Genomic DNA, 27135 nt, shown 5'->3' with positions numbered 1-27135 from the left:
TTTTGGTTAAGGTGAGACACTTCAGGTGAATAGGGATACCACCATGAAACTTTAAACTTCAACATATTTGAGTCAGAAGTTTTTACAAAGGGGATTTTAGATATCTCGTTTTATCACTCTTGAAATTAGAAAATACTGTCACCAGCCCTAAAAAAAATCTAATTTCACCATGTTTTTAGGAATAAAATGTTGTATAAATCAGGCTGTGAATGAAAAATCTCTGTAAAAACCTTCAGGATATAGAAAGGAATAAAACTGGAACGTTTGGTGTCTGTAGGTGCTGCTGAAGTGGAGATTTCTAGCTCAGAGTCTGAGGAAAAACTCATTTTGAGGCCTTTAAAAAGACTTGCCGAAAAAAAGAGAAAAATTACATAAATTTTGCAGGTACACAATTTACCACAGTAGTGTGCTGACTTTTGGTTAATTTAGGAGAAATTTACAGACAAAATGAAGTAAACACCTTAATGTGGATATTCTACCATTTCTTTCCACTTATTCTGAAAGAAGCCTTGTCAAGGAAGCAAAACAGCCTAAAATCTCAAAACTGATCGGTGCATGAAAAGAAACAGTGTCCACCATAAAGTTACAGACTCGGTTTTGAGTTTTTTAAACACAACACACAGACCAGGTATCGATTCAGATTTCCAGTTTTTTAATCATCACTTCTGTTTTTTATTTAAGCAGATATTTTCCATTAGCATTGTACATGTCTGGAACCTACAGAGTTCTCCCATGACAACCCGACCGTCCTCCCACCTCCATGCAGAGTTTCAGATTCATTCATCATCACATCATCCTCATCATCATCAGTCCTTGAGCGTCCAGTCTGTCAGCTTGCAGGTGAAGGAAGTGTAAAAGCAAGGGAAGGAGGGGAGGAGAGAAAGAGAGGGAGGGAGAGGAGAGAGGTTTCTTTTCTTTTCTGTTTCCAAGAATGAAGAGTCACAGCCGTCACCAGGCGCTGCTCGTCTCACACTCCCACATATCAGAGTTAATGGGTGGATCCAGTTAGAGCTCGACTCGTCTTAGTCGAGCGTCTGTACATCTCGCCGCTTACAGGGTCCTGTGCAACTCCCAATACTCTTTTTTGATCGTGCGTGAGGTATCTGACGCCTCCGTCTCCTGTGGGTTGGTGGGTTGGTGGGATTAAGGGGTAAAGAGGTAGGGGGGCTTTTAAGGCTGGAAGCTGGTGTAGAGTGTTTCTGCAGAGTCTGTCTGTGTGTTGTTGTTGTTGTTTGTTGGGTTTGTTTTCACTCGCTTCAAAGCATGAACGACGGCTTTGGCGAAAGCTGCCCTCTGCCGAATCGGAGGACGGAGGAGGAAGGAAGGAAGGAAGGAGGAAGGAAGGAGAGCTGAGGGGTTAAAACAAAGATGGAAGTATTTAAAAAATACATCTTTGTAGCATGAGTAGGCCCACAGACTGACAACAAGGGAGAACACAGTCCTCAAGAATAAAAGCAAAAAACACAACGGCAAACATTCTCTGACACGCACTCCAATAAAAACAGCCAAACAACAACAAAAAAAACCAAAAACAAAAAAATGGCAAACAAGCAAGTCAATCAATCCATACAAAGTGACATCAGGCCTTTCCAAAGTGACATCAAGTTTCTCTTTTTTAATCCCACTGGTCTTAAATCAATAAAGTCCATCTCCCATAATTCTCTGTAAACCAGATAGTAACTCGGCGGCTCCTCTTTTTTATGGCTGGTCAGCAAGGTTAGGGTCCACTCTGAAACAGCGACGGCATGAACAAGACCGCGCCGTTATAAAAAATAAAAAATAAAAACCAAATGGTATGGCTATTTCAGAATTAACATCAGTGACACAGGCAATGATTTCAGCAGCATTATCAGGGGACTGATCGACAGAGTAGAGTACGTTACAGCACATTCAGAAAAATAGAAACTCATGGCGCAGGACAGGTACAAATGGCATCATCGTCTTGTACAACGGAAAATCAAGTTTGCTTTATACAATCACATTTCTATAGCAATGCTCAACATTCGACCACTGAAAAAGTTTTTTTTTGTTTTATTTTAATAATAAACATCTGTCGGGACTCGGTACAGCTCATTCCTCGAAGCACCATTGTACAGCTAACATGGAGGTTTGTGATAACGACACACGACACACAGAACAAGAAGTATCGGGGGGGAGTGAGGAGGTGGGGGGGGGCAGTAAAGCAGGCTCTAGGGCATTACATTTCTATGCGTCACTTTATGAATGCTAATCTCAATCAAATACACTGCAAAGTTTTCACATGAATTATCTAACAACCATGTATGGAGTTAAACAGAAACCCGAATGATTAAGAGGCAGAAAGAAGAGGCTGACTGACTGACTGACGGACTGACAGCAGCAGAGAGGAAGAGGAGGAGGAGGAAGAAGAGGAGGAGGAGAGGACCCCAACCCTGGTATGTATGCAAACGTTTCAAAAAAAAAAAAAGGTGCCACTCCTGACACAGTGGAGGGAGAGAAGAGGGAGAATCTGGAGGGAGAGAAAACACAACAAAACAAAACAAGGCAAGGAGAGCGACACACCTCTCTTCCTTCTTTACCTCTCACCCCGTGTGTGAGAACGGAGCGCTGGAGCGAAGAAAAACAAAAACAGTTCCTGGAGTGCTGATTTCTCCTTGTACTCCTCTCTCTTTCTCCCCGTTTGAGATGAGAGGGAGAAGCGAGGGAGGAGGAGGAGGTGCTGTATATAACGCGAGGTGCTCTCCTCCCCCCTCCTCTCTACCTCGCCTCCTCCCTCCTGCTGCTGCTGTCCTCCCTCTTCGTGCGGACGGGCTGCGAGCCGTCGGCGGGCTGCTGCACCCAGTTGTTGTCGTGGAGACCGACGCGGCAGCCCGGCGTGTCTTTGTCCGTGCGCCGGCAGCACATCCAGTAGGAGCGTCCGTAAGGCAGGTCGTGGTGGTAAGGTTTGGGGTGCCAGCGGCACAAGGAAACGTCCCCGCGCTCGTACTGCCGCTTGCACTGCTTGCAGGGGTCGTCCCTGTACAGAGGGTCTTGGTTCCAGCGCGAATCCACCGCCCGCACGCCGTACGTCTCGATCAGCGCCTTGAAGTAGTGGCACGTGCACTTGAGGGCGGCGAGCGAGCGCGTGGGCAAGTAGCCGAAGATGTTGACCATGATGTGGTCGGGCAGCAGCAGCATGTACTGACGCGGCTCCAGGAGACGCTGGATCTGGAACCGGATCTCCAGGAAGTCGTGGGACACGTGGCGGTAGAGGCGGCACAGCGACGGGTCCGAGCAGTCCTCGCCAACGCCGCCGCCGCCGGGAGAGTCCGGCCGCGTCGCCCGCTCCCCGCCGCCGCCACCCACCGCCACCCCCGCCGCCCCAGGCCCGTTGTTGTTGTTGGCACAGTCCAAAGAGCAAATTCCCGAGCCGCCGCCGCCAGAGCCCATTCCTTTCACGTCGTCCTCGGCGCAACGCGGCGGCGGCGGCTGGAGGAAGAAGAGCTGTCCAGGAGGCGGGTCGTCTGAGGAGGGGTCTACGGTGGAGCTGCCCACGCCGCCACCGCCACCGCCGCCTCCTCCCCCGCTCGGCATCGCAAAACAGACGGTCTCCTCCTGCACATTCTCCGTACTGTCCTTGCCGTAAAACACGCACTGGTCCACGGCGCCCGTCACCACCACCTCCACGTGGAAGCCCGTCACTCGCTCCCGTCCGACGCCGGCCGCCTTCTTCTCCTCCTGCGTTGGGTCAGGGCTGCCGCACGCCGCTCGGTCCGAGTGATGGTGATGGTGATGATGATGGTGGTGGTGGTGGTGGTGGTCGCCGCCGTCGGGTTTGGGCGCAGCCGTGGTGGCGGCGAGCAGGAGGCTGCCGGGGTCTCTGGACGAGGGGCTGACGAGCTGGTAGAGGTCGCAGGTGATCTTCTCCTTGGCGCGGGCGGCGGCCTGGTTGCTGCCGCCGCCGCAGCTCATGAACATGCAGCGGGACCGGCCGGCGGGCTCCAGCTGCGACCGCGGGTCCAGATTCGAGACGCGGAAAGCTATCCTAACCTCGCCGTGGCTGTGGCTGTGGGTCGGGGGCGGAGGAGGGGTGACGATGCCCGACTCCCCTCCTCCTCGCCGATGCTCCTTCTCTCTGTCTCGGTTCGAGGAGGAGGAGGAGGAGGAGGAGGAGTCCGTACTAGAAGAAGCAGCGCCGCCCAGGTGGAGCCGGTTCTCCAGGTTCTGGGACTCGAAGTGTGCGATGGCCTGAGCGACTCGACACGACTCCTCCTCCTGCTCCTGCTGCTCCTCCTCCAGCTCCTGGTCCGTCTGGATGGGAGACGACGGCGGCTCCTCCTCGGCCTCTTTGGACGGCTGCGGGCCGTTGGAACTGTCCGACACGACCACCATGGGCGTGGGGTCCGACACCGTGCCCCGCAGTACGGTGTGCTGGTTGAGAGGCGTCGTGGTGGTCGTGGTGGGAGGGGCCTGGTTCCCGTGAACAGCCACGATCCCCTGGAGCGCCATGGCGGTCCGCTGCTCCACCAGGGCGACCATCTCCGCCACCGACAGGAGGTCCGTTTCCGTCACGCCTCCCAGCGGCGGCTCGTCGGGGCCGCAGGGCGGGAGAGGGGAGTCGTGACTGAGCTGCTGCGGCGGCTCCGAGGCCTGGGAGCGCGTCGGAGGGTCGTAGGAGGAGCATCGTCTTCGTCTTTTGGCTTTGCTGCAATCTGTCGCCCAGTTTCCTTTCACCTGGAGGACGAGGAGGAAAATAAATATGTTAAAAAATAATGTTAAAAGAAAAACAATAAAAAGAAAGTATAAAAAAATAATAATGTTAGTGTTTGTTTATATTTTTAAGTACAAATAAAAGCAAATTACGATGAAACCTCTAGTTTTGACTCCACTCATCTGATTCAGTTTTCTTTTTTTTTCTTTTTCATTTTTATTTCTTTTTTTTCCCTCTCTCTCTTTCCTGTACTTTCTTTTATTCTTTTTTTTTTCTTGCTTTTAATAGAGGGTATGCACATGACGTCACGGTACTCGGAAGTCGCTGTGGAACGTCCACTGAGTGGCAAAAAGACGAGTGGCAGAGCCGCCAAAGTTTAAAAACGAGCAAGTAACGAAGTGATTTTCTCCGAGCCCATACAAGTCTGACATGTCTAGCTTTGCCAGCATGTAAAGCATGCATGACCTAACAGAGCTGCTAAAAATCTTGAGGATACGTCTCACTTTGACCGAGTTACATTCAAGAACCTGTTCTCAATGACGAAAAGTGAATTCACTGGAGCGGTCATTTTTTTCGATCGATCAGCTGTGTTTACGTTTCAGGTGTCATAGTTATGATGTTTAGACAGATAAATTAGTCCTCTAACACATCCTACAGTTTGACTGGTCAGAGTTTTTCAGAATAAAAGCAGCTCATGTTTTAGTGTCGGGAGTCACTGTCAGGACGACAGTAACAGCTGTAATCTCATCCCACTGCACAGTAACAGTGAGCCTGTCAGTCACTCTGCAGGTACCGCGGTCACTCTGTGTGTTACAGGAAGTGTCAGTGGAGCAGACGGTTTTGGGGAGCTGGTTGTCGATTCCTTTTGACATCAATTTGTTTTGATATACGATATTTTATCCAGTTTATGAGTCCACCGCTATCCGCCAGCATGTTGAGGGATGCTTGTTTTGCCACTCAGTCCGATCGAACGGGGCGTTGCCGAGGGCAACGTGACGTAAACGCATACCCTCTATTGTATGTTTAATGTTTCCAATTTTTTTTTTTTTTTTAATTATGTTTTTATGTTGTTGTTTTTTCCCCCCCCCGTTTCAAATTCTTACTGTTAAATCTACAGAGGCAGATGTTTGTATTAAAGCTCCATCTTTTTTTAATTCATAATAATTATTATTTGTGTTGTTGTTCTTGTCATCGCAGTTATTATCACCCCACTATAAGATACTGTTCCCAAGAGAACAAAAAAAACAAATCGCGGCGGTGCTCGTTACCTTCATGGCGCTGGGTCGTGGCGTTCCTGCTCCGCTGAACTGGTGTGCGACAAAGAAGGCGATCTTCTCCTTGGTGTTGCCCGGCTTGATGACGTACCAGGTGTCCAACAGCACACGGCCGTCTTCCATCTGAGACCCGGACGTGGGTGGCGAGGGAGGGGCCGAGGAGGAGGAGGTCGTCAGCGGAGGAGCAGCGGGAGGAGGAGGAGGAGTGAGGGCGCCGGAGTCGAGCTCAGGTTCAGGTGGCGTGTTCTCCGAGCCCACGTCCTCCTCCTCCTCTCCCTCCTCCTCCCCCGCCTCTCCTCCGTTCTCCTCCTGCGCCCCCACGATCATCCCTCCATCTTCACTTCCATCCACCACCACCGTCCTTCTGCCGGTGCCCGTCGAGGGCTCGGCCTTGCAGAGCGAAGGGGACCCCGCTCCGCCGCCGCCCCCGCCGCCGCTGCTGCCCCCCGAGCCCGGGCTCCTGGCTTTGTTCTGGGAGTAGGTGCCGAAGGGGCGCGGGCACCACAGGCGGATGTGGGAGAAGGTGTCTCGGTCCATCAGGAAGCGGCCGACCACCGGGGCATCTCTGCATCTACGCTGGCCAGCAAACACCCCGAGCCAGAGCTCTCATCGTCGGCTCCCCCCGACCTGACGACGGGCGCCGTCTGTCCACCACCGAGCTCACCACCACCGGCAACGACTCTGGGCATGCAAACCTGCATCAATAGGAGGAATAGGAGGAGGAGGAGGAGGAGGGGAAGAGATAGGAGGAAAGGGCGGGGAGGGGAAGAGAAAAACAACACTGTTGAGATAACGGCAGAGAGTTCATATCACCAGACCGGCTATGCTCGGGATCAATTCAGATAATCAATAACCAATCGAGTCTCTCTCTGTGTGTGTCTGTGTGTGTGTGTGATAGTTGCCTTAAGGTACAATTCAGTCAGGCTGTTGTGAGAGAGACGGAGAAGAACAAGAACTATCATCGTATTATCATCATCTGAACTTATCACAAGTGGCCTCCGACTTCAGCCCAAACTCAATTAGCAGTTACATTTTGCTCCTAAGATCATCTCCCCCTCCCCCTCCTCTTCTCTGCTTCAGAGCGCTTTTTAAATCAAATTAAAAAGGGTTTCCATTTCAGGTTTTGGTGTCTTGTCTGAGGCCGGCAGATGAAAGCCGGGAAGATGGATCACAAAAAGCTCCAGCGAATGGACCCTCCCCTCTCCCTCTCTCTCCCCCCTCTCTCTCTCCCTCTGCTCCTCTCCTGCATCTCGGTGCTTCAAAGAGGACTTTGCTTAATAGGAGGCAACACAGGGAGGAGCATGCAGGCATATGCTGGACCTATTTTTAGAAAAACAGCAGGAGGAGGGGGGTGGGGGTAGTAGTGAAACTGCTGTAGTGGAGTGGTGGTGGCCCTCCCTGTTCTCACCCCTTTCTCCCGGCCAAAAAGCTCCTATGCTACAGGCTTGGAGGGGGTTGGAGAGGAGGGGGGGGGTGGAGGTGCCTTCAGTCAGTTCACCCAGCGTGCTTTGCTTCTGCAGCGATGCCAGCTGCAGCGGCTGCCAGGAACGTGCCTGCATGCTTAAAGAAGAGCGGAGTAAAGTGGCAAATGGAGCAACACGTTTGGCGCACAGCTGATCTGGAGGCCGGAGTTACACTTCATCCGTTTATTAGTCCTCCTAAGCTGCTACGCCTCAGGTTACACACACTACTGTACTATACACACACACACACACACACACTCTACATGTTCAAACTGTATTATAAGATTAAAACAGACGCGGACATTTATTTTCTAAACTGGACTGGACTTTTTCTATGTATATAATTGTAAATATAATATATGGACTGTGACTATAATTGTGACTTAAACTGCATTTTGCCTGCTTAAGAATAAACTGTAATGCAGGCTAAAACACGTTAACATTTTTATCATTCCTACATAAGCCAGAAAACACAACAAAAACAGCAACAACTGGTCTCTGTGTTTTCTTCTTCGGGTGTTATAAAGGACAAATTTCTGTGGTGTGTCTCTCCACAACTACAGGTACAGACATGCAGTGAGCCGCAATGAACAGCTCCAAGTATGTGCTGATCTTCAAGAAGCACAGTACACCACTTATCTCCATTATATCTTAGTTTTTTTGTTAAGATCGTCATGTTGAGATGGTTATTTCGTCTTTCTGGTGGCAATTAGCACACACATATGTACTGTGTATGTAGGACAAAAGCTTTCCATAAGTAATAGGACCTAAAATATCATTTTTGTTTTTAAAGTCATGGTTTTATAACACAGTATAACAAAACACCCCATTCAAAGCACGATTACATCTCTCTTTTTTCACTTTGACAATGTAAGACAACATTTCTTAGGGGAAAAAAATGACTTAAAAGAAAATCATTGGACTGAAAATGAGCTATAAACATGGCCTACGTGTGTTTCTGGAAGAATAAGTGGCCCCATGATGGAGGTTAATCAGTACATGAAGTGATTCATTCTCTGTTGCCATGTTGTTGCTTTGATCTTTATTGTTAAGCAACTTAAATGAAGAAATATTTGAAGTATTTACCGTTTTATTACTACTTCTAAGTCTCCTTGCCTCTGACATAATACGCAATGAACTGTAAGTCACACCCAGTGTTAGATTTACAGATTAACTGGTACATTCTGGGGTGTGGTAGCATCTCGAAACAAGTGGTCTGCATTATTGGCAGGTAACCAAGCTTGAGTAATGCACTGGGAGGGAGGACACACACACACACACAAAAAATAGCATAACCTGCAGTATAACAGGCTTCATATAAAACTGGTTTCAGCAGAACTTGTAAAGATGTTCCCTTATCACTTTGTAAAAAGAAAACATGGTACTAGAAATGTGTTATAAATCCAGCTTGCTATGGTCAATGTAAGTTATTGTAGGGTGTGTTTTATTGGACACTAATAGTATAAGGCTACGTTCACACTGCAGGTCTTAATGCTCAGATCCAATTTTGTTTTGGATTTTTGTTTGGCTGTTCACATTACCATCTAAAATGTGGCCTATATCAGATTCCAGTGTGAACGGTTTGCGCAAAAGAACAATAACAACGACGCCAGGCGCAGCACGCTGTTGTACAAGAAACATAGAGGGAATGAGTATTTTCACTTTTATTTCAAAATGTCTGTGAAATGGAAGCTGGGAAATGTCTGAGGAGCTCCTGAGGAGGAAAGGAGTGAAGAAAAAGAGCCAAACTCTGTACTTTAGTTTCAGTTAAGCTACCATTACTTTAGGAACAAACCTCCTGAAGTGTCTCAAGCTGCTGGGCAGCGTTCGGTTTATTAAGAAACAACATCAACAAGGTTATTACAACACAAAGTGTCCTTTTTTATTTATAATCTCCTCTCCTTCAGCTGTTCTGTTGTCGCCGCTGTTCGTCAAATTATCCAACATTTTATCAAGCCGTTTTTTTATTGCTTTGTGTATGTGGTCCTGCCGCCGCTTCTTAAAACAAAACCTAGAGTAAACACTGTAAAGTGACGTAAAAGTCACATCAAATCCGCCTTAGCTGTGCACGCTCCGGTCGCATTGGAAAAAAAATGCATGTGAATCTGATTCAGGGGCACATTTGAAAGTGGCCTGAATCAGATTCAAAAAATGTCAGATTCAATGTGACTTGTGCTGTTCACACTGTCAAAAGCAAATTGGATATGGGTCACATTTGAGCGAAAAAATCAGATTCAGGTCACTTGTAACTGCAGTGTGAACGTAACTATGACAATATCCCACAAATCTACACAAGAAAGTTCCTCCTAGATCGGGCGTTCCTCTGAATTTTGACTCAGTAGCCTGTTTTCCATTTAAGCCACTGGACTCCCTGGATCCACTGGCTTTAAAAAAAACAAAAAAACAAAAACAGGTCATTGTTGTGCTTCTGACACACTGAATGGGTGGCGCTTTGTACATTTGGACTAATGGAAAGGCTCAGAGAGGTGCAAAAAAGCTAACGCCGCCCACACAAGTGTGGTGAACCAATTCAAATGCTTCCTCTATAATCACACAGCAACAACTCAGCTAAAGAGCAGACAGATTATACTGTTGAGAGAAAAAAAAGCAAGTGAACGTTATTTTTTTATTGTCCTTTCTCTCCCTGACCCCTTGTGACACACTCTCTCTCTTTAACCACTTTTATTCTCTACATCCTCTCCATCAACTCTTCTTCTTTCCCCCCTTGCCCTCCCTCGTTCGCTCTGCATCATGCAATCCATCTTTCGCAACAGATTGGATGGCATTATAAAAGTGGCTCGCAACAAGAGAGGGCGATCTGCTCGCTGCGGCGCTCCGGTATAAAGACGAGCAAACGAACATCATCCACCTTAACTCACCACAGGCCACAGAATAATTAGCTCTCACCTTCCCATGTGTGAATTTATGGCTGGAATAAAAAAGAGGTCGTGTCCACATTACTGCAGTTAAATCTGAAAAACACACTGCTGCTGACATTTGGCAAAGAAAAGGGACAATCTACTCTGTCACCTCCTCTCTCACTTATATTCCTCTTCAGCACAATTTATCTGTTGTTACTGCATCGATTTTGTTTGTGACACGAGCACATGTACAACTGTGCATGAATGTCACTAGTCGACTGTTAAGCGAACAGCAGTTTTCTGGGCGGCTGCACTGAGACCGGATCAAATCACCGTTGTTTCATGCTTGAGATGTCGTCTGACAACATAAACATTTACAAAGATGTATGACAACAATTCTCTTTGCGTGGTCGGCTCAACTGGCATCCACATGAGTGATCGGAGATTTGGTGGCAACTGAATGTTGGATTTCTAAAATTATGCGGCACAGCACCCACGCTTTATCATTATGGATGAAGCTCGGGTGCTGCTATGGATCATTTTGTCTTTTTCTATCCACATTACAGAAAATAAAACTGTATTTTCTGATATAGCCTATCTGCTGCTTCAGAGTGTGTTTTCCAAAAAGCTCAGTTTCTGTGCTGTGAAAAATGTCAGTTCTCATGAATGTAGCCATGGACGCTAATTAAATCAAATTGTTTTGGGATTCTGTTTACTGATAATAACTTTGTGGGTTTATGCTGCTGCTGCTGCTGCTGTTCAAAATAAGCTACAAGTCAATACCTCAATGCCACAAAAATGAACCACTCAACAGATACTCAGTAAGTCAGACGCCTGTGAAAGACTTCTCACATGTCGAATATCTCACATCCAGTCAGTGAATCCGTTTCCAGTAGTCCATATTATTCCGCAAAACTCAGGTTAAGTTATTACTAAGTTACTTTTTTCCCCTCTTCATTTGAAAGAGTTTCGTGCAAATGAAGGCCTGGGTTTGGTTTTAAGCTTTCTGCATCAACCTAATCCTTCAAATCCTGTCAAAGCGTAGTGGCAGCGAGAGGCAGCACAGCAACGCCGCCCCGGTGCAGGGGACTGCATCGTTGTGTCTCCAAGCCGTCTGGCAAATTAACTGTCAAAACAAGAATGATTTTCTGTGTGTGTGTGTGTGTGCGTACACTGTGTATTACCTAACATGTAAATGTCCACACATACTGTTCTGCACAGCTCTGAACGTAGGCAGCAGGTAGGACATGTTGCCCTAGATGACACTAGATACCGAACCACAGTGTTGTTGCGACTGAAGCCTCTGTGCTGAAAAGGTGAGGTCGTCTGTGTTCAAAACGGAGGAGAGGTGTCGAGCTATGTAACCTACATACATATACTTTTGTCAATAATCCAGAGTACGTCTTTCCTCCTCTGTCTGAAAGAATCCGATTAAGTTTTTCTAACATTGCGAAACATGAGATTCACTGATGTCTGACTGTGGATCAGCGCTGCAGTGAAGTCACAATGTGGAAATCCACAGAGCACTGAGTCAGTGTACAGCTACTTACAACACTTACACAAATGTTTACAAGGTGCCGATTTGTTCAAAAGTTACTATCCTGCTGTTTGCATAGTGACAGATTGCCAGCTTTGTCCTATTACATTTAAAACTGAATTTCTGCCGGACTGGGTCATTTCCCTATACAAATCAAGAGCATGCACTCTCGCTGGGATAATGGTTTCACTATGTTAGGTGTGTGCAGCTCAGAGCACAAAGTATAACACATCCCCATTACATGCTGGTTTAGTTGGATTATAAATAGGTACACCAATTTCACAGTTTGTGGTTGTGGTTTTCTCTAATGCCATCATCTCACAGGTCTTGGACAAAAAAGAAGTCAGTCTGATTAATACAAAACAGTTTCATTCCAACTCTGCCTGCCCATACTGTCCACCAGCTCCCCTGCATGCTTTTTTTCTCCACAACATTTCAGCCAGATGGCCAAGAGCTGACAAATGATAATACTAAACCATGCCAAAAAGTCTTAGCTCAATCTCCCTCTCTGCATGTGCGCATGTGAAGACAATGCAACAGAACCGGGGCCAGCAGGCCAGCTTTGCTGCAAACTGTCAACAGAACAATGGAGCCGAGTGCATCACTCCAGCAGTAGCTGTCTGCACAGGAACATTATATGAGAGCGGCCCTGCTGTCAGGACACCTAGGAAGAGTGGCTGACTGTCCCGCAGGGCTGTCTGTGTGTCCCAGTGTGTGTGCGTCTCTCTGCCTGTTAGTGCTGAAACATTGTCACAAGTTAGACTTTAATGCAAGCCCTGATACTACAATCACAAAGGCCACTGTGTCAATAACCCAGTGTGTTTTCCTATTCAAGCTAAGGGCAAATGGTGCATCACCTAACAAAAATCACATTAGACAACACTATATGTAAGTGGGTTACTTCAAACTCTACAAAAGTGATGGTTCTGCTTGACTGATAAGAGTATAAACAACAGATATATGGGGTGAAATTACTGCCAAAACTCCACAAACCCGCAAAGCATGTTTTACTCACGCCCAACAATTCACAAACAAACTCAGTGTGTTTTGCAAATACAAAACATCATTCATAAACTAATGCATTTTGTTTCACAAATAAGAAATGCACCTATCGAATAAATACACCATGCTTCAGAAACAAAAAACATATTTCTTAAAGTAAAAGAAAAAAAATCCTTCAAGTATAAAAACACAATTCTACAACTACAACAACAATTCTACAACTACAACAACAATTCTACAACTACAAACTCAATTTTACAACTACAAACTCAATTTTACAACTACAACTACAATTCTACAACTACAACTCAAATTCTACAACTACAACTCAAATTCTACAACTACGGAACTGTCACGTGACTTTTGGCAGTAATATTCCACCCTCCGCGCCCACGGGCTGATCCACACACTTGCACTTAGAGCCACATGCAGATGTCCTGCAAATGTCCTGTAATTTGCACTCACAACGACAGGTGGTGCTGCTGAGTCAATTTAAGGCCGTCTTCTGTTGTGTTATGGTCCGCGAAACAATAACAAAGAAGAAGAAGCAGTGTGGGAAATGGCGGACAGAAGAGAGGGGAATCAAGAAGATCAGTCTGTAAGTTAACACATTTATTTTATTATCCCCCTCGTTGTAAATCATGCAATACTATAATCATGGAATGTTATATTGAGTTGAAGCATTCTGCTTAGCAAAGCAAAAAAAAAAAAAAACATTCAGACTGGGCCCCTCCTGCCACTGGCAGCCGCAGCAGCAGTTGTCAGGACCGTAAAGGTAAGGAAATGCAGTCCTAATGAAGCACTAGAGCTGTGGGCCGATAGCCGACTGTCACCAACAACGGGAGCCTCCGTGTTATGTTGTTGTTATGCCCTTGTGGTTAGCTGGGAAGACGGTGTTAGCGGCGGATGCTAACTGCTAGCCGTTAGCATCGAGCTAGCACAACACAATGGCCTTCATACTTGTTACCAGTCCAGGCTTAAGTTGACGGTGACTGCCAGGTTTCGGTCTGTGGCTCCAGCACTTCACTCTGACTGTATTTATTAGGTGCTGCTGCTGAGAGAGGGAATATAAATATTGAACATGTTGAAAAATTACGATTGTGCTTTATGCACAGCTCCACTACTTCCTGAGCTTTAGCCAGCCTGGGAAAGACAGGGCAAAATCAGACAGATTATCTTTATGGGTGTACTTGGCTTAATAGTATTAATTTAGCTGAAAACTGCTTTTATGCTAATTTATTCCTTTATTCTTGTTTGTATGTTTGTGTTTCCAGAAGCCGGATTATGCTAATATTGCGACAGCTGCACAGAACTTGCTGTCGCTGTTAGCAGGGCAGGTTCAGGTTCCAGGCCAGGGACAGATTCAGGGACAGCAGCATCCCAAACAGGCACTTTGCCAGGAACCAAAACAGGCGAATGTGCAGCAGGAGATGTCCAAGTTAGAAAATACACAATGTGTCTACACTATAGTATGTGGGTCATTGAGATTTTGTATGACATGCCTTTCAATTTACTTTACAGGTCCTTTCCTGGTCTTTTTAGAAAAAACAGTGGCAAACGCAGATTTCCTGCACCAATTAAAACGGTTTCAGTAACATCCCAAAAAGCCACAAATGTTCAGTTTTATTTACTACCCAAACCCATGACCAGAACTCCACAGGGGTCTCAGGAGCTCAGCCTGTTAATGGCAGGCTTAGGAAAACGGACAATATCAGTTCCTGAACATGGCAACCACTCAGAGGTAAGCATTTCTAAACTTATGTACTAAAGCAGGGGAACCATGTGCCATGGAGAGCCATGGGTGTGCAGGTTTTCCTTCCAACCAAAGACTTCCACAGTTGATTTCACTGATTAACACATCACCTGTTTAAGTCTTTATTTGGAATTGAAGAGATCATTAAGAATGATTTATTATTAAGAAGTGCTGTTCTTTTGTCCTAATAAGATGTCAGCAATGCTGCAGCTTGAATACCCTAAACTGGAGACGTTGTCTGGTGGATGGCTATTGTATAAAGCAACTGGTAAGCAGATACAGCATGATTTGACATTGTGTGACACATCTGAAATGGATTATTTTAAGTGAAAATTGTAAAATTAATTCAGTGTTGTTAGATATCTCTAATCATTTTCCAGGGCTTTTCTTACTTTAACCCCTGTTAATTTGATCACTTTCCCTCTGTCCAAAATAATGAAGGAGGAAGTGGCCAGAGAAAACTTGTGTTGATCCCGCCAGAGTCTGAAGGCTACACTGCAAAACAGCTTAAGACGACATCCAATTATGGAAAATACACAATCTTCATCATTCCACTTCAAGATGAAATAGACATTACGCCACTTCCTGCTGATGCCCCTGAGTTCAGCAAAATGCCTAAATCGCAATGCAAGACCTGTGGAGATACTTTACCATTACAAGCCCTGGCTCTGCATGTAGTCTCTTGTAGCAAGTCTTCAAGTGAAGAAGTAAGTTTCACATGACACTTTACTGAGCTAAAGCGATTGTTCTTGAAATCTTTTTTCGTTTTCAACGAATTAATATCAAAAGAGCAAATGCTTCACTACTACAGTGATGTCATTAATTATGTTAACCTGATCCACCTAACAGGAAAATGATGAGAATGCTGCTGAAAAACAGGATCAGGATGTTTTGTTTGTATCCTGCAGTCAGAGCAGTAAGTACATTGTCATCACACTCTTAAAATAATAACTTGACATATTTTTATGTTATTATTGATTATTGATGGGTTAGGCTCCAACCTGTCTCCCCTGCTTGCACAGATCATTGGAAGTGTAAAATTTCAAAACAACTTTTGATCATATTACAACTTGTCAAGTTTTGGGTTAAATTTTCATTAAAAAAAATCTGTTCACACTTCACAGTAATGTAAGAAATTGGTGCCTTGCTAACATAAAGATTTGAGTTATTAATTTTCTTTTAAGTTAATGCTGATGATTGTATTTGTCTTTTTTTCTGCTTCCACAGTCGCTGCAGAGACCGCGTGTCCCATTTGCCAAGTAGTGTACCCTGCTAACGACATTGAGATGCATGCCAGTGCCTGCAATGTGAGGTATGTTGTTGTATTACTCCTTAATGTTACATGCCTTTGGGGGGGGGGGGGGGGGGGTAATGAAGTAAAAGTCTCTCCATGGCTCTTGGGTTGACTATGACTATTAACAATGAAAGTTAGTAGACACATGCATAATTTAGAGGGTTCAGATTCTGCCTTGACCATATTCAGACATTAGAGAAAGCTAAAAGACAGACATTATGTCTTTCAGGCCATCAACTGCAGAGGAGCACTCGTCTGAAAGCAGTGGATTGGATTTAGAAGCAATGGAAGGACCATCTGGCACATCTTCACAGGTTGCACCTTTGCAGAATCAGGCAACAAGTTCTTCAGGACCTTCTGATTCTACCAACAAAACTGAGGGTTTGTAGTCTATTTGTTAAACCCTCTTAGTGGTTAAAATGTTTGGTTGATGGCTTCTGCTGTGTTGAAATCTTTAATTCATTTATAGATTGGAAGACCATACCAGACCTGGCAAGGGCTGCTCAGGTGTTCAGGATGACAACACTTGACATTCACGCATCAGGGAAGCCACTACATTTGCACGTTGACCTGAGAGACAGCAAGTTAGACCAGGAAATGGCTTTAATTGCTTTTTATAAAGCACGCAGTGTAGAGTGGGCAAATCCGCTGCGATGGAGACTTGAAGGTTCATCTCTTTTCTCTCTTTTAGTTAATTTTAGAATTTGTTATGTGCAGTCTGTTTTTTCACAAATAACGCATAATCTTTACATTTCTTATAATTAATAGGGGATCCAGCAATCGGAGAGGGAGTGAACCGCTTCTTGTTCTCCAGAATCATGGAGAAGCTAAAAGATGGTTTTAAGATCAACTTCGGTAGTGTCTTCAATTAGATTTCCATATATTGTGTGGAGTGTGTTTTATCTGCAATATTCTTAATGCCATAATCTCTCCAATTAATACATGTTTTAAGGTCTCCTGAAACGGAAGTTAGAGCCCATGCTGTGACTTTTTTCTAAGTGAAAAAGAATTTTGGGGGAAGTAACAGCCCCAAATTGAATTCTGATTTCTGCCAGCTGCAGTCAGAGTCACATTTCATTGGATTCATTTTTGTAAACGATCCTTCAAGATGCTGTCATCAGACATTTGATACTGTTGCACAGGAAAGACGTGCATTTTATGGGATTTTGACATAAAAATATTCTGATGCTGTTTATTTGACATACTATATGTCATATCAAGAGCCAAATGAACAATTAACACAGGAACACCATATTAAAACTAGGGACATTATTTTTCATTTCATGAGGCATTTAAAATGTATTTAGGATTATACCTACTGTAGATACCTATTGATGTCTCTTATTCTATACAATCACAGAATCACAAAAATATTGAGTACATGTAATTGATCAAGGAATTTCTTCTGTTTCTTCTGTCAGGAAATTCGGGTGACACGAAGCTCTTCGATGGGGAGCCAGATCATCTCGTACCGTCATCGTCTGCATTCTTTGTTGAGAGCGACCTCTTTGTCATGGCAGGCCGCATGATAGGTCATTGCTTTCTCCACGGAGGTCCTAAACTGACTGGCCTAAGCCCTGTGATTGTTCACATCCTGTGTGGGGGCACAGCTGAGACCGCCACCATCGAAATCAATGACTGTCCCGACATTGATATACGGGAGAAAATTACACTGGTGTGCATTCTGCAAACTGCATGTTTTTTTTTTTTTTTTTTATTCTTCTAGATTGGGTTAAAGAGTGTTCATATTTTGTCTTAAAGCTTGAAGGGAGTTCTGAACCCTCACCTGAAGAAAAGGAAAGTCTTGACACATTATGCCTCGCATGGGACCTTCCGTTGATGACGGAAAACAACAGAAGATGGCTCCTTGAAAGGCTTCTCCATCATGCAGTATTTGAATATTGTTTAAACTATTTGACATGATTCATATCTCTTTTAAACCATTATATATGTAAAGATTTGTCTTTGTGTCCTTTCTCACCAGGTCATTGGACGGTCCATGAAACAAATAAAACAAATAAGAAAAGGACTTAAAGAGACCATGTTGTGGCCACTAATCAGTGAACGCCCAGGTGTAGGTGCAATTATCTTCCCTCGGGAGTCGAGTGCTGTGTTGACCCCAGAGGTAAATAGCTTACCGTAGTTAAGACAAGCATTTTTGGTCATATCTGGAAATTGATTGTTAAATCAGGGGAACACCAACACTCCAGGACAATTGCTTATTCCAGATTGTTTATCTGCTTGGCGTTTTGTGTAGTGCATTCTGGAACGCATACAGTGGCCCACAGTGACTGATGACGACGACGACGACAATGAATGCTCTGTGACAGATAAGAGCCGCATCGCAGGCTACCTTCGCCAGTTCATTCAAAATGGTATACTTCCTGTAATGAGTGATGCATCTACAATTAATTAATTTTTTGTCATTATCTAATAATTCTATGCAACCAAGACAATAAATGTGCTTATTTTATACATTTGTTACATCAACATTGTACAATGCCAGATCGGGGTTACATCTCACTGTCTTGTATTATTCAAACTATTCAATCAAAGTCAGTGTCATACTGTTTATCAAAAGAACCTGGCCAGTGTAGGTTTTTCAGATACATATATACAATAATAATAATAACAATATATACAGCCAACTTAAAAAATAAAAACACACTGGCCAGGTTCTTCATTTTTATACTGCATTAATGTAACAGTATGGCTCTTTAGCTTGTTTAGAACATAATTTAGAAAACTGAATTGTAACTTTAATGATAAAATCTGGAGTTGTCATCAGCTATATTTCCAATACTTGTCAGGGAAAATTTTGGTTGCCCTTCTTCACTAAGAATTATTTGACATTATATATCTCTGTTTTTCAGCATCCAGTGATGCACTGAAGGCACTTGTTAAGTTCTGGGTTGGATGGGAGGCACCGACGACTACCCTGACAGTGGAGGTGGGAGACTGTAGCCTACCTAAATCGTCAACATGCTTTGAGACTCTCCGGCTTCCTGCCAGATACAAGGACTACAACACATTTAAGAACGAATTGATTGCCTGCCTTCAAACTACCGACACAGGGTTTGGATTAGTGTAATGGCAGTGCTAAAATGTACTGTCAGAAAAAGGCAGTATTCAATGTTTTTGTTCAGTTAGTATTTTACTAAGTATTCTAAGTAATGTTCTAAGTATTTTCATCTTGGCTGCTGTGGAAAAAATAAGCAAAGAGACTGTGGGAGTGGGCTGCCTTCAAACTACCGACACAGGGTTTGGATTAGTGAAATGGCAGTGCTAAAATGTACCGTCAGAAAAAGGCAGTATTAATTCATGTTTTTGTACTAAGTAGTATTCTAAGTAATGTTCTAAGTATTTTCATCTTTGCTGCTGTGAAAAAATAAGCAAAGTCTGGATTTATCTAAAGGTTTGAAAAAGGAAATTGTCAGTCCAGTCCTCTGGAAAGAAAATAAAAATATTCTGTAAATAATCAAATGGCATGTTTATTGTATAAAGGTCACAACAAACAGCTCACCATGTCTTGCACATTTACTTGTATATCTAGCAGCGGTAGAAGTGTCAATGTAAAAATACAGGTAAATTTCCATCATGAAAAATCTGAATACCATAAATGAACATCAGTATTAATCTTAAAAGTATTGTGATAAAAGGGGTCTGGTCCCTTTGACTGATTATCTTAACAACAAAAAAACAGAAGGAGGTAGCATCAATCATCATCCTCATATTTACACTTGTAGGGCATTGAGGTTTCCCTCTTACAATGGCGACAAGTTTACAGCAAGGGACATGCACACAACAACAGCAATAACAAATAAACAAGCAAAAAAACTAAAACTTACAGTAACTACTGTATGCCGTCCCATCCCCCCCACAGTCCCACCATCACCAAAAGTCTTACTGTAAGCCCAGTAAGTGCTGGACATACTGGACAGTAGCTAAGTAGGTGTCTGCGCCATGTGACTGGGAGTGTCTCAGGGGATTTATGGCTGCCCTGAGTGCTGCCATTTGTTCGGCACTCAGTATGTTGCCTGTCTCTGGAACAGTGACCCCATGGTGTGGCTCATCAGGCAGGCCACTGTCTTCCCAGTCCAAATCTGGTAGGTACAATCCCTGAAAAGACATGTAAAGTTTTTTTTTCTGTAGATCAGTGGTTCTCAAATGTAACGACCCTTAAACTGAGACAAAAGTCGGAATAAAAAAGTTGTAAAATTTCCAAAAAACAAAAAACCAAGGACCCCTGGGGATCCTTCTTTGCAAAACACTGATGTAGAGCATGAAAACCCATTGGAAATTGTATTCTTAAAACTGATTGATATACTTAAATTCAATTAAAATCTTCTCACATACTTCATCCTTATGATACTCTTCAGCAAGTGATGAACCCCAATGGTCCCCCAATTGGGGCACAATGGAGCATGTTATGTCCCACATTTTAGCTTAAATTGGCTATTAAAAGTTCAGTCCTTTCACTAATTACTGCATTGCCCATAGTATGAATTAATATTCTCTAAAATGTGACACTTTCATTTTACCTCTGCATGTTCTGGTTCTTCCATGGCATGCTGAATGTTGCCCATCTCCCACAGCTGATTTGGCGTTAAGTTACCCTCAGTTCTGAGTGGGTGGTTATCCCACCCACTGCTGAAGGTATCAAGACTCACTTGTAGTATGGGCAGAAATGCATAATGACAGCTGAAGAGGTGTGCAATGTTTGATAGTTCAAGCAAACCATCCTCCTCTAGTGAGTGCAGCACACTGTAGTACATGCTGGTCACAGCACACCACACGTCTCTCCAGAGTCGTTCGATTCTAGGAAGAGAGTTTGAGTAAGATTAGATATGGTTTAAATACATATATGTATAATATTTTACAATTCCATTTTTTAACCAGTGATATAACCAAAAGGTCTCAAAAGAAAAATTGTGGTCACAATTAAGTGAATATTATTTTTCCTTTTCTTGATTTTAAAGCCCAATTTGTTCAGTCAGTCACTACAGGGTGCATGTCAAAGACTTGAATTTCAATTAATTTTTTTATTTGTTTTTAAGCTTTTATTTGGCACAGATTAGACACCTTTATTTTAGCAGTTGAAAGACAGGAAACATAGGAGAGAGGGTGGTGTGACATGCAGCAAATGAGTACTAGAACTGAGCGCCCTAAATTTAATTTAATTTGTGGGGGGAAAACCACTTATGGTGGTGTTCAATCTCACATTCATTACATTGATCAGGTACCACCATCGACCAAGCGTATTTGCTCCAAGATTATCATGTGCAAGACAAAGAAGTCTGCAACGTCTTGGTCACACAAATCAGAAAAATTAAGTATAAGTCAAATTGGGTCCATGTTCCATTTTTTACATTTCCCATTTTTCACATGAGCTTAATATCAAAAGTAAAAAAAATCAAGCAGTTCTTTCTTTATTTAGGATATTGTAAGATATGTATCTTACATATGTATGTAAGATGATGTATTAAAAGTGTGACCTGCCTTTGATTATGCACGCTCTTCCCAGCAATGAAACTGGACCTTCCTGTTCCCTTGACAGAGAACATCAGCCGTGCAATGTCAACGTTCTCAACTCCATGGTCCGCTCTTACCCTGAAAAATAAACATTTTGCTCGCCATAACATAACTTGTTTCTTTACATTCTTTAGATGCATGGCATACAAGATTGCATTTTGTGGTGAGGGAGGCAAGGCAAGCAATGAACCACTGAGGCCGTATTATTTACCTTGATGGAAATCCATATTTGTCTACTGATTGCTGGAAGAAGGCCAGTGCTGTTGAGGCGCGATTGTTGTTTGCTGCACCCAGGTACATGATCTATAGAAAATATTAACATGGTGTAAATATTCCTTTTTTAAGCTGTCCTCTTTGTTTTTTTTTAACATGAATTATACCTTTCTTGAGAAGCCGTCCACACCACCAAAAATGACAATGTTGTACCTGGTTAGACAAAAGACAGTATAATAGTACAGCCTGTAATATGTAAATGAAATCAGATCAATTCAGAAGTGATTTCAGGACAGTTTTCATATACGGCTGGTCAAGACAATACTCTTAAACACTTAGTAACAAGTACAATTACACAGACCGTATGAGCTTGTGATTTGTGTCCACGTGGACCAGAGCTTTGGGGCCAGGAACAGAGTAGGTGCGACGCACAACACACCCGAGCTGGTTCAGGCGACATAGGATGCCAACAGTGTCCACACGGTGCATAGAGGCCCGCACCCTCTCCCACTGCACTCTGAATCCTCTAGCTTTCAAGCTTCCTTTAACCAAGCGGTACCCAGCACGAGGCATGTCTTTTTTTATTTCAGTTATCAAATGGTCCAACTCTGCGTTTGAACAGGTGCTATAATGTGCTCTGACAGAAAAGCCAAACTCTGCCATTCTCCTGAAGATAGAGCGAGTGGACACTCCAATCAAGTTAGCAATACACGGCACAGTAAGATCTTGGTTGATGAAATGTAACAGAGAATCTGGAGAAATATCAAATCTTGGACGCCCAGTTGCTCCATGACAAACCTGCACAAATGCTATGGGGACCTGATTTTCTCTCTCTTCAACAACCAACTTGTGCAGCTGTGTGAGTGCATCTACAATGGCTTTTGGGATGAGGACCTGGTCAGAGACAGCACTAAAAAGAACAGCCTCCTGAGAACACACAAATTCCAGGTAATCCAGGTCAAGTGGCTGCCGACTGACGATGTGCTGAAGCCGTGTGTAGAGCCTCTCTAACATAGTTTGTGCAAGCAGTTCCTAGAGAGAAGAGAGAGAGAGGGAAAAGGGGGGGGAATGTGTGAGAGGTCAAAAATACTGGAATACCTGAACATGACAAGTAAAATGACAAAAACTGCTATTACTTTATTCTTAATATCTTCATGACCATGAAACCTCCATGACTCAAAGAAAATTTCATGTATTCTGTAATCAGCCACATAGCCTACATCTTTAACCCAATGCACATATTAAACAGTTAAACAATTATACTTATAAACTTTGGACAATGAGCTGTGGTATTGTGCCATATTATATGACCAAAAATGTTACTGAAACACTATGAATTTGCAATATCACACTCGAGGTCGTGCTGTTGTACTGTATACAACACGACCTCGAGTGTGATATTGCTTTTATACAACAGTGCTACGAGCGCATTTTACAAGAGATTCTGATTTGTTTGTTTATTTAATCATTTATTTGGCTCCGCCAACAGAAATAGTTCCGCAACTGGAAGGGAGACAAGGCTGTTGCCAGGCAACACATAAACATTAAACTAGCTTGCTACTAGCTACAAGCTTTTCCACCGAGCTGCTTCCAGTGCTGGTTCTGGTTCTGAGCCCGTGTCTGATTAGCACCGGAGCAACAGGACCAGCGTGAAGACACAGAGACGTTATCGATACCGTATTACATTTGTTTATCTGCTATGTAATCAATATAAACACAGTTGAACCTAGTAGCTGAGCTACGTGGCTAACAACAGCTAATGCTAATATCAAAACACATCACCGTCAAAACGTAGTTGCCCCCGCGGCGATTTTTTCCCCAGCCGGCTTTAGTAGAGATTTATCTCCAATTAGACGGACCAGGTCAGGTCCAGGTTTTAATGTTCAGGTCCGTTTATAACTGTAGTAGCAGCAGAGAGATGGGGCAGCTCCTGTATGGGGAGCCTGGCTCTGACTTAGCTCCTGTCCAGCTGAACAGCAGTGATTATGTCTGTAAAAAGTCGCAGTGCTGTTATACTGTATATCAGCACTCATGGAACGTCTCTTGTCCAATCAAATTGCTCGGTTGGGACCGGTCGGAACTAACTGTTGTATAAAATGTAATAACATTGCATGATTTACAACGAGGGGGATAATAAAATAAATGTGTTAACTTACAGACTGATCTTCTTGATTCCCCTCTCTTCTGTCCGCCATTTCCCACACTGCTTCTTCTTCTTTGTTATTGTTTCGCGGACCATAACACAACAGAAGACGGCCTTAAATTGACTCAGCAGCACCACCTGTCGTTGTGAGTGCAAATTACAGGACATTTGCAGGACATCTGCATGTGGCTCTAAGTGCAAGTGTGTGGATCAGCCCGTGGGCGCGGAGGGTGGAATATTACTGCCAAAAGTCACGTGACAGTTCCGTAGTTGTAGAATTTGAGTTGTAGTTGTAGAATTTGAGTTGTAGTTGTAGAATTGTAGTTGTAGTTGTAAAATTGAGTTTGTAGTTGTAAAATTGAGTTTGTAGTTGTAGAATTGTTGTTGTAGTTGTAGAATTGTTGTTGTAGTTGTAGAATTGTGTTTTTATACTTGAAGGATTTTTTTTCTTTTACTTTAAGAAATATGTTTTTTGTTTCTGAAGCATGGTGTATTTATTCGATAGGTGCATTTCTTATTTGTGAAACAAAATGCATTAGTTTATGAATGATGTTTTGTATTTGCAAAACACACTGAGTTTGTTTGTGAATTGTTGGGCGTGAGTAAAACATGCTTTGCGGGTTTGTGGAGTTTTGGCAGTAATTTCACCCCATACAGATAGTAATCTGTTCTTGTTCATCAGGGCTCATGTATTTACTCCTTACAGCAACAGGGTCGTCAGTACAATGTGCCAATTAGTTTATCCACATATGTATATAAATACTCAATGTTTTGGGTGTCAGTTTGTCTCTAGTCCGTATTGTGATCCAGATAGTCGAGAAAACAAAGGCCTACAGGTCACTGCCATGACTTTTTCCTGGTTTTGTTTTGATTGAGCTTAAATTAGCGTCAATTGCACCAACTTCTCTTGTGACAACCAACAAATCAAACGTGGAAAATACACACCGTAACTAGAAACAAGAACAACGTTTATCCGATAGTCAATTATGAGTGGTGGCAATCACCTTTGAACCAACCACTGGCTGCTGGTTACTCAACTAGCAAACACTTAGCCTCCATAGCGTCGCACTAAAATGTTCAACGTCTTTACAGTGGTCAAGTAGCAACCACCTTGTCTGTTTTCCGTCCATTAATATTTAATAGTAACTTAGGCCCAAAGCAACTACGCTTCAAGGAACTTTAAAAGCACCTCACCCAGTGTCTATATGGGTATTTACTTACTTTCAGTGTAAATAGACCCGTAACTAGTTAACGAGCTTTGCTATGCTAACTCGGTAGCACAACTTACCTGCATAATAACATGACAACGTTCGCTAGCAAGCTAACAAGATACAAAAAAAACCCTGTCTACATTATATTTTGCTAGCCAACTTACCTCAGCTTTGGGATCCCAAACTGTCGATGACAGTGTTTCCTCGGTGTTGTATTATTTCGCTCTCACCAAAAACCAGTTTGTCTGGTGAAATGCAGGTGACACGAGTTAACTATCCGTGTCCAGTCCACGTAGCTAAAAGCTACCTAGCTCACGCGCTGGGCTAACGTCGACATTAGCCTGCGAGCTAACTGTCTATTATCAACCTTGTCTACTGGTGGCGGCGGACGGTTGCTATCGAACGCCTGTCAGTTGTTGTCAGTTGAGCACAACCGCCGCGGCTGACACTGACCGAGCGCCTTGTTGTTGGGGGACACTCTCTCTCTCTTTCAGGCAGCGGTCGGTCTTCTCTCCCCCCCCTGCTCCGTTATCTATTTAGAAGTGACACAAGCTTTCACGGTATGTTCTCGGGGATACCAAAATAATCAGTGTCAAAACGGCAGGACTGGAGGAGGAGGAAGGCCATCTTGTTGACAAGCAGCTGCATAAGGCCCGCAGCCAATGGCAACGCAGAGTCGATGGTGTGCCCATATATGGCGTCTGCACAGCTCCCTCCCTCTGCTGCCCCTCTCTGCTGCCCCTCCTCCCCCTCCCACCACCACCACCACTACCACCACTCTCACTACACTGGACCACACTGTACACTACAGTGGCCGCAGCATCAAAGGTCACTGTGTCAAAGACAGGTGGGAAAACCCGAAAATGCACCTATTATGCACATTTATAGTAGCTGAGTTCTTCCAGAGTGTGTCGCCAACATCACACTGTAATTGTGCCTTATATCATAATTTTTAGCTCATAATAAAAAAGCCCTATGTAATATCATGTAATGTACGAAATGTAATGCTGTTCATGTGTGTGAGTGCCTGTATGTGTGGGTATGCCTGCATATAATTATATATATATATATATATATATATATATATATATATATATATATATATATATATATATATATATATATATATTTTTTTTTTTTTTTTTTTTTTTTTTAATACATTTTCTTATTTATTCTTGTGTTTTACAGTACAGTCGTGCGCTTTTATGCATTTCACTGCACTGTTTTTAACCCTGGGTTTAGCCTTGCATGTGACAAATAAAAATATCTATCTATCTATCCATGTTTCACACTTGGTCAGAGAAAGAAAGTATTTGTCACAGTTGCATTGATATTGATATTGATATCGATATAGTGATATTTACAGTGGTGTTTTACAATGTAAGTCAAAATGTATTTTTTTTAAATTTTAATATCACTTTTTGTCCTATTTGGATTTTTTTTAAGCATTTTTTTTATTTATTTCATTTCAGTATAGACAATACAACTTGAGAAATTCTGAGCTATTCTGAGAGTACAAGACTAAAAAGTACAAGAGTACAAGACAAAGCCGAAAAAGGAAAGAAAAAACAACATACAATCTGACAGACAAAAAAAATAAGATAAAATAAATAAATAAATAAAATCACATTTAGGGGAGGGGAGCGTGGCCATTGATAAAAAGTGTTATTACCTTATGCTAAACAGCCTTATGCTGTGGAGCATATGTCGCCGCTTATTCTAAGGATAGTGTAATGTGTGTCTTTGCATAATCAAGAAAAGGTCACCATATTACTTGTTGAACCTTTCAAAGAGTGTCTTACATTTTCAAGTTTGAGAAAATAAAGTGCAGTCCGATTTGGATTTTTACATTTTCTACCCTCTCTCTTGTCTGCATTGACCCAGTTTGCCAGCAGGAATCATTAAAGTTTCATTTTATCTTCCAAAACCTGTAAGTGCCTGTGTGTGTATGTGTATGTTAGACATGAAACACTCAGGGTTATTTTAGCATCAGCATCAGTTCTTTACTGGTTTTGCTGGTAAAAGCCTGCATTAACATTAATCTTCAGATAAGTACGGGTGGAGAGAACAGTATGTGTGTCACAATGGTCAGTATGTTCTGCACATCTGAATTTCAGATAGGATGGAGGAGGAGGACAGCAAAAATCGCATATGTAGCACCTTCTCAGACAGTCCAGCAGAGG

The 27135-nt window shown here is 43.3% G+C and overlaps 2 protein-coding genes across 2 annotated transcripts; one reads left to right on the top strand and one right to left on the bottom strand.

Moving 5' to 3' along the window:
• Positions 1-1043: 1043 nt before the first annotated feature.
• fbxo46 (F-box protein 46) lies at positions 1044-25598 on the bottom strand. The gene is made up of 3 exons (XM_083985174.1): positions 25117-25598; positions 5938-6638; positions 1044-4692 (listed from the first exon to the last, which is right to left on the bottom strand). The coding sequence occupies exons 2-3, from the start codon at positions 6478-6480 to the stop codon at positions 2737-2739; spliced, it is 2499 nt and encodes an 832-aa protein (XP_083841300.1). The 5' UTR covers positions 6481-6638; positions 25117-25598; the 3' UTR covers positions 1044-2736.
• On the top strand, positions 13366-19325 carry LOC310996211 (uncharacterized protein; the record flags this gene model as incomplete). The annotated part of the gene is made up of 15 exons (XM_083985594.1): positions 13366-13404; positions 14081-14244; positions 14328-14547; positions 14752-14827; positions 15001-15266; positions 15409-15475; positions 15787-15871; positions 16083-16234; positions 16323-16520; positions 16622-16708; positions 17275-17528; positions 17615-17743; positions 17838-17978; positions 18111-18228; positions 18727-19325. 15 exons carry the CDS (start codon positions 13366-13368, stop codon positions 18942-18944), a joined length of 2214 nt encoding a protein of 737 aa, XP_083841720.1. The 3' UTR covers positions 18945-19325.
• Positions 25599-27135: the final 1537 nt, after the last annotated feature.

This window comes from Trachurus trachurus, assembly GCF_905171665.1.
Source record: "Trachurus trachurus genome assembly, chromosome: 13".
NCBI lineage: Eukaryota > Metazoa > Chordata > Actinopteri > Carangiformes > Carangidae > Trachurus > Trachurus trachurus.
Note: the sequence above shows the minus strand (reverse complement) of the source record. Positions and strands in the feature narration are given on the sequence as shown.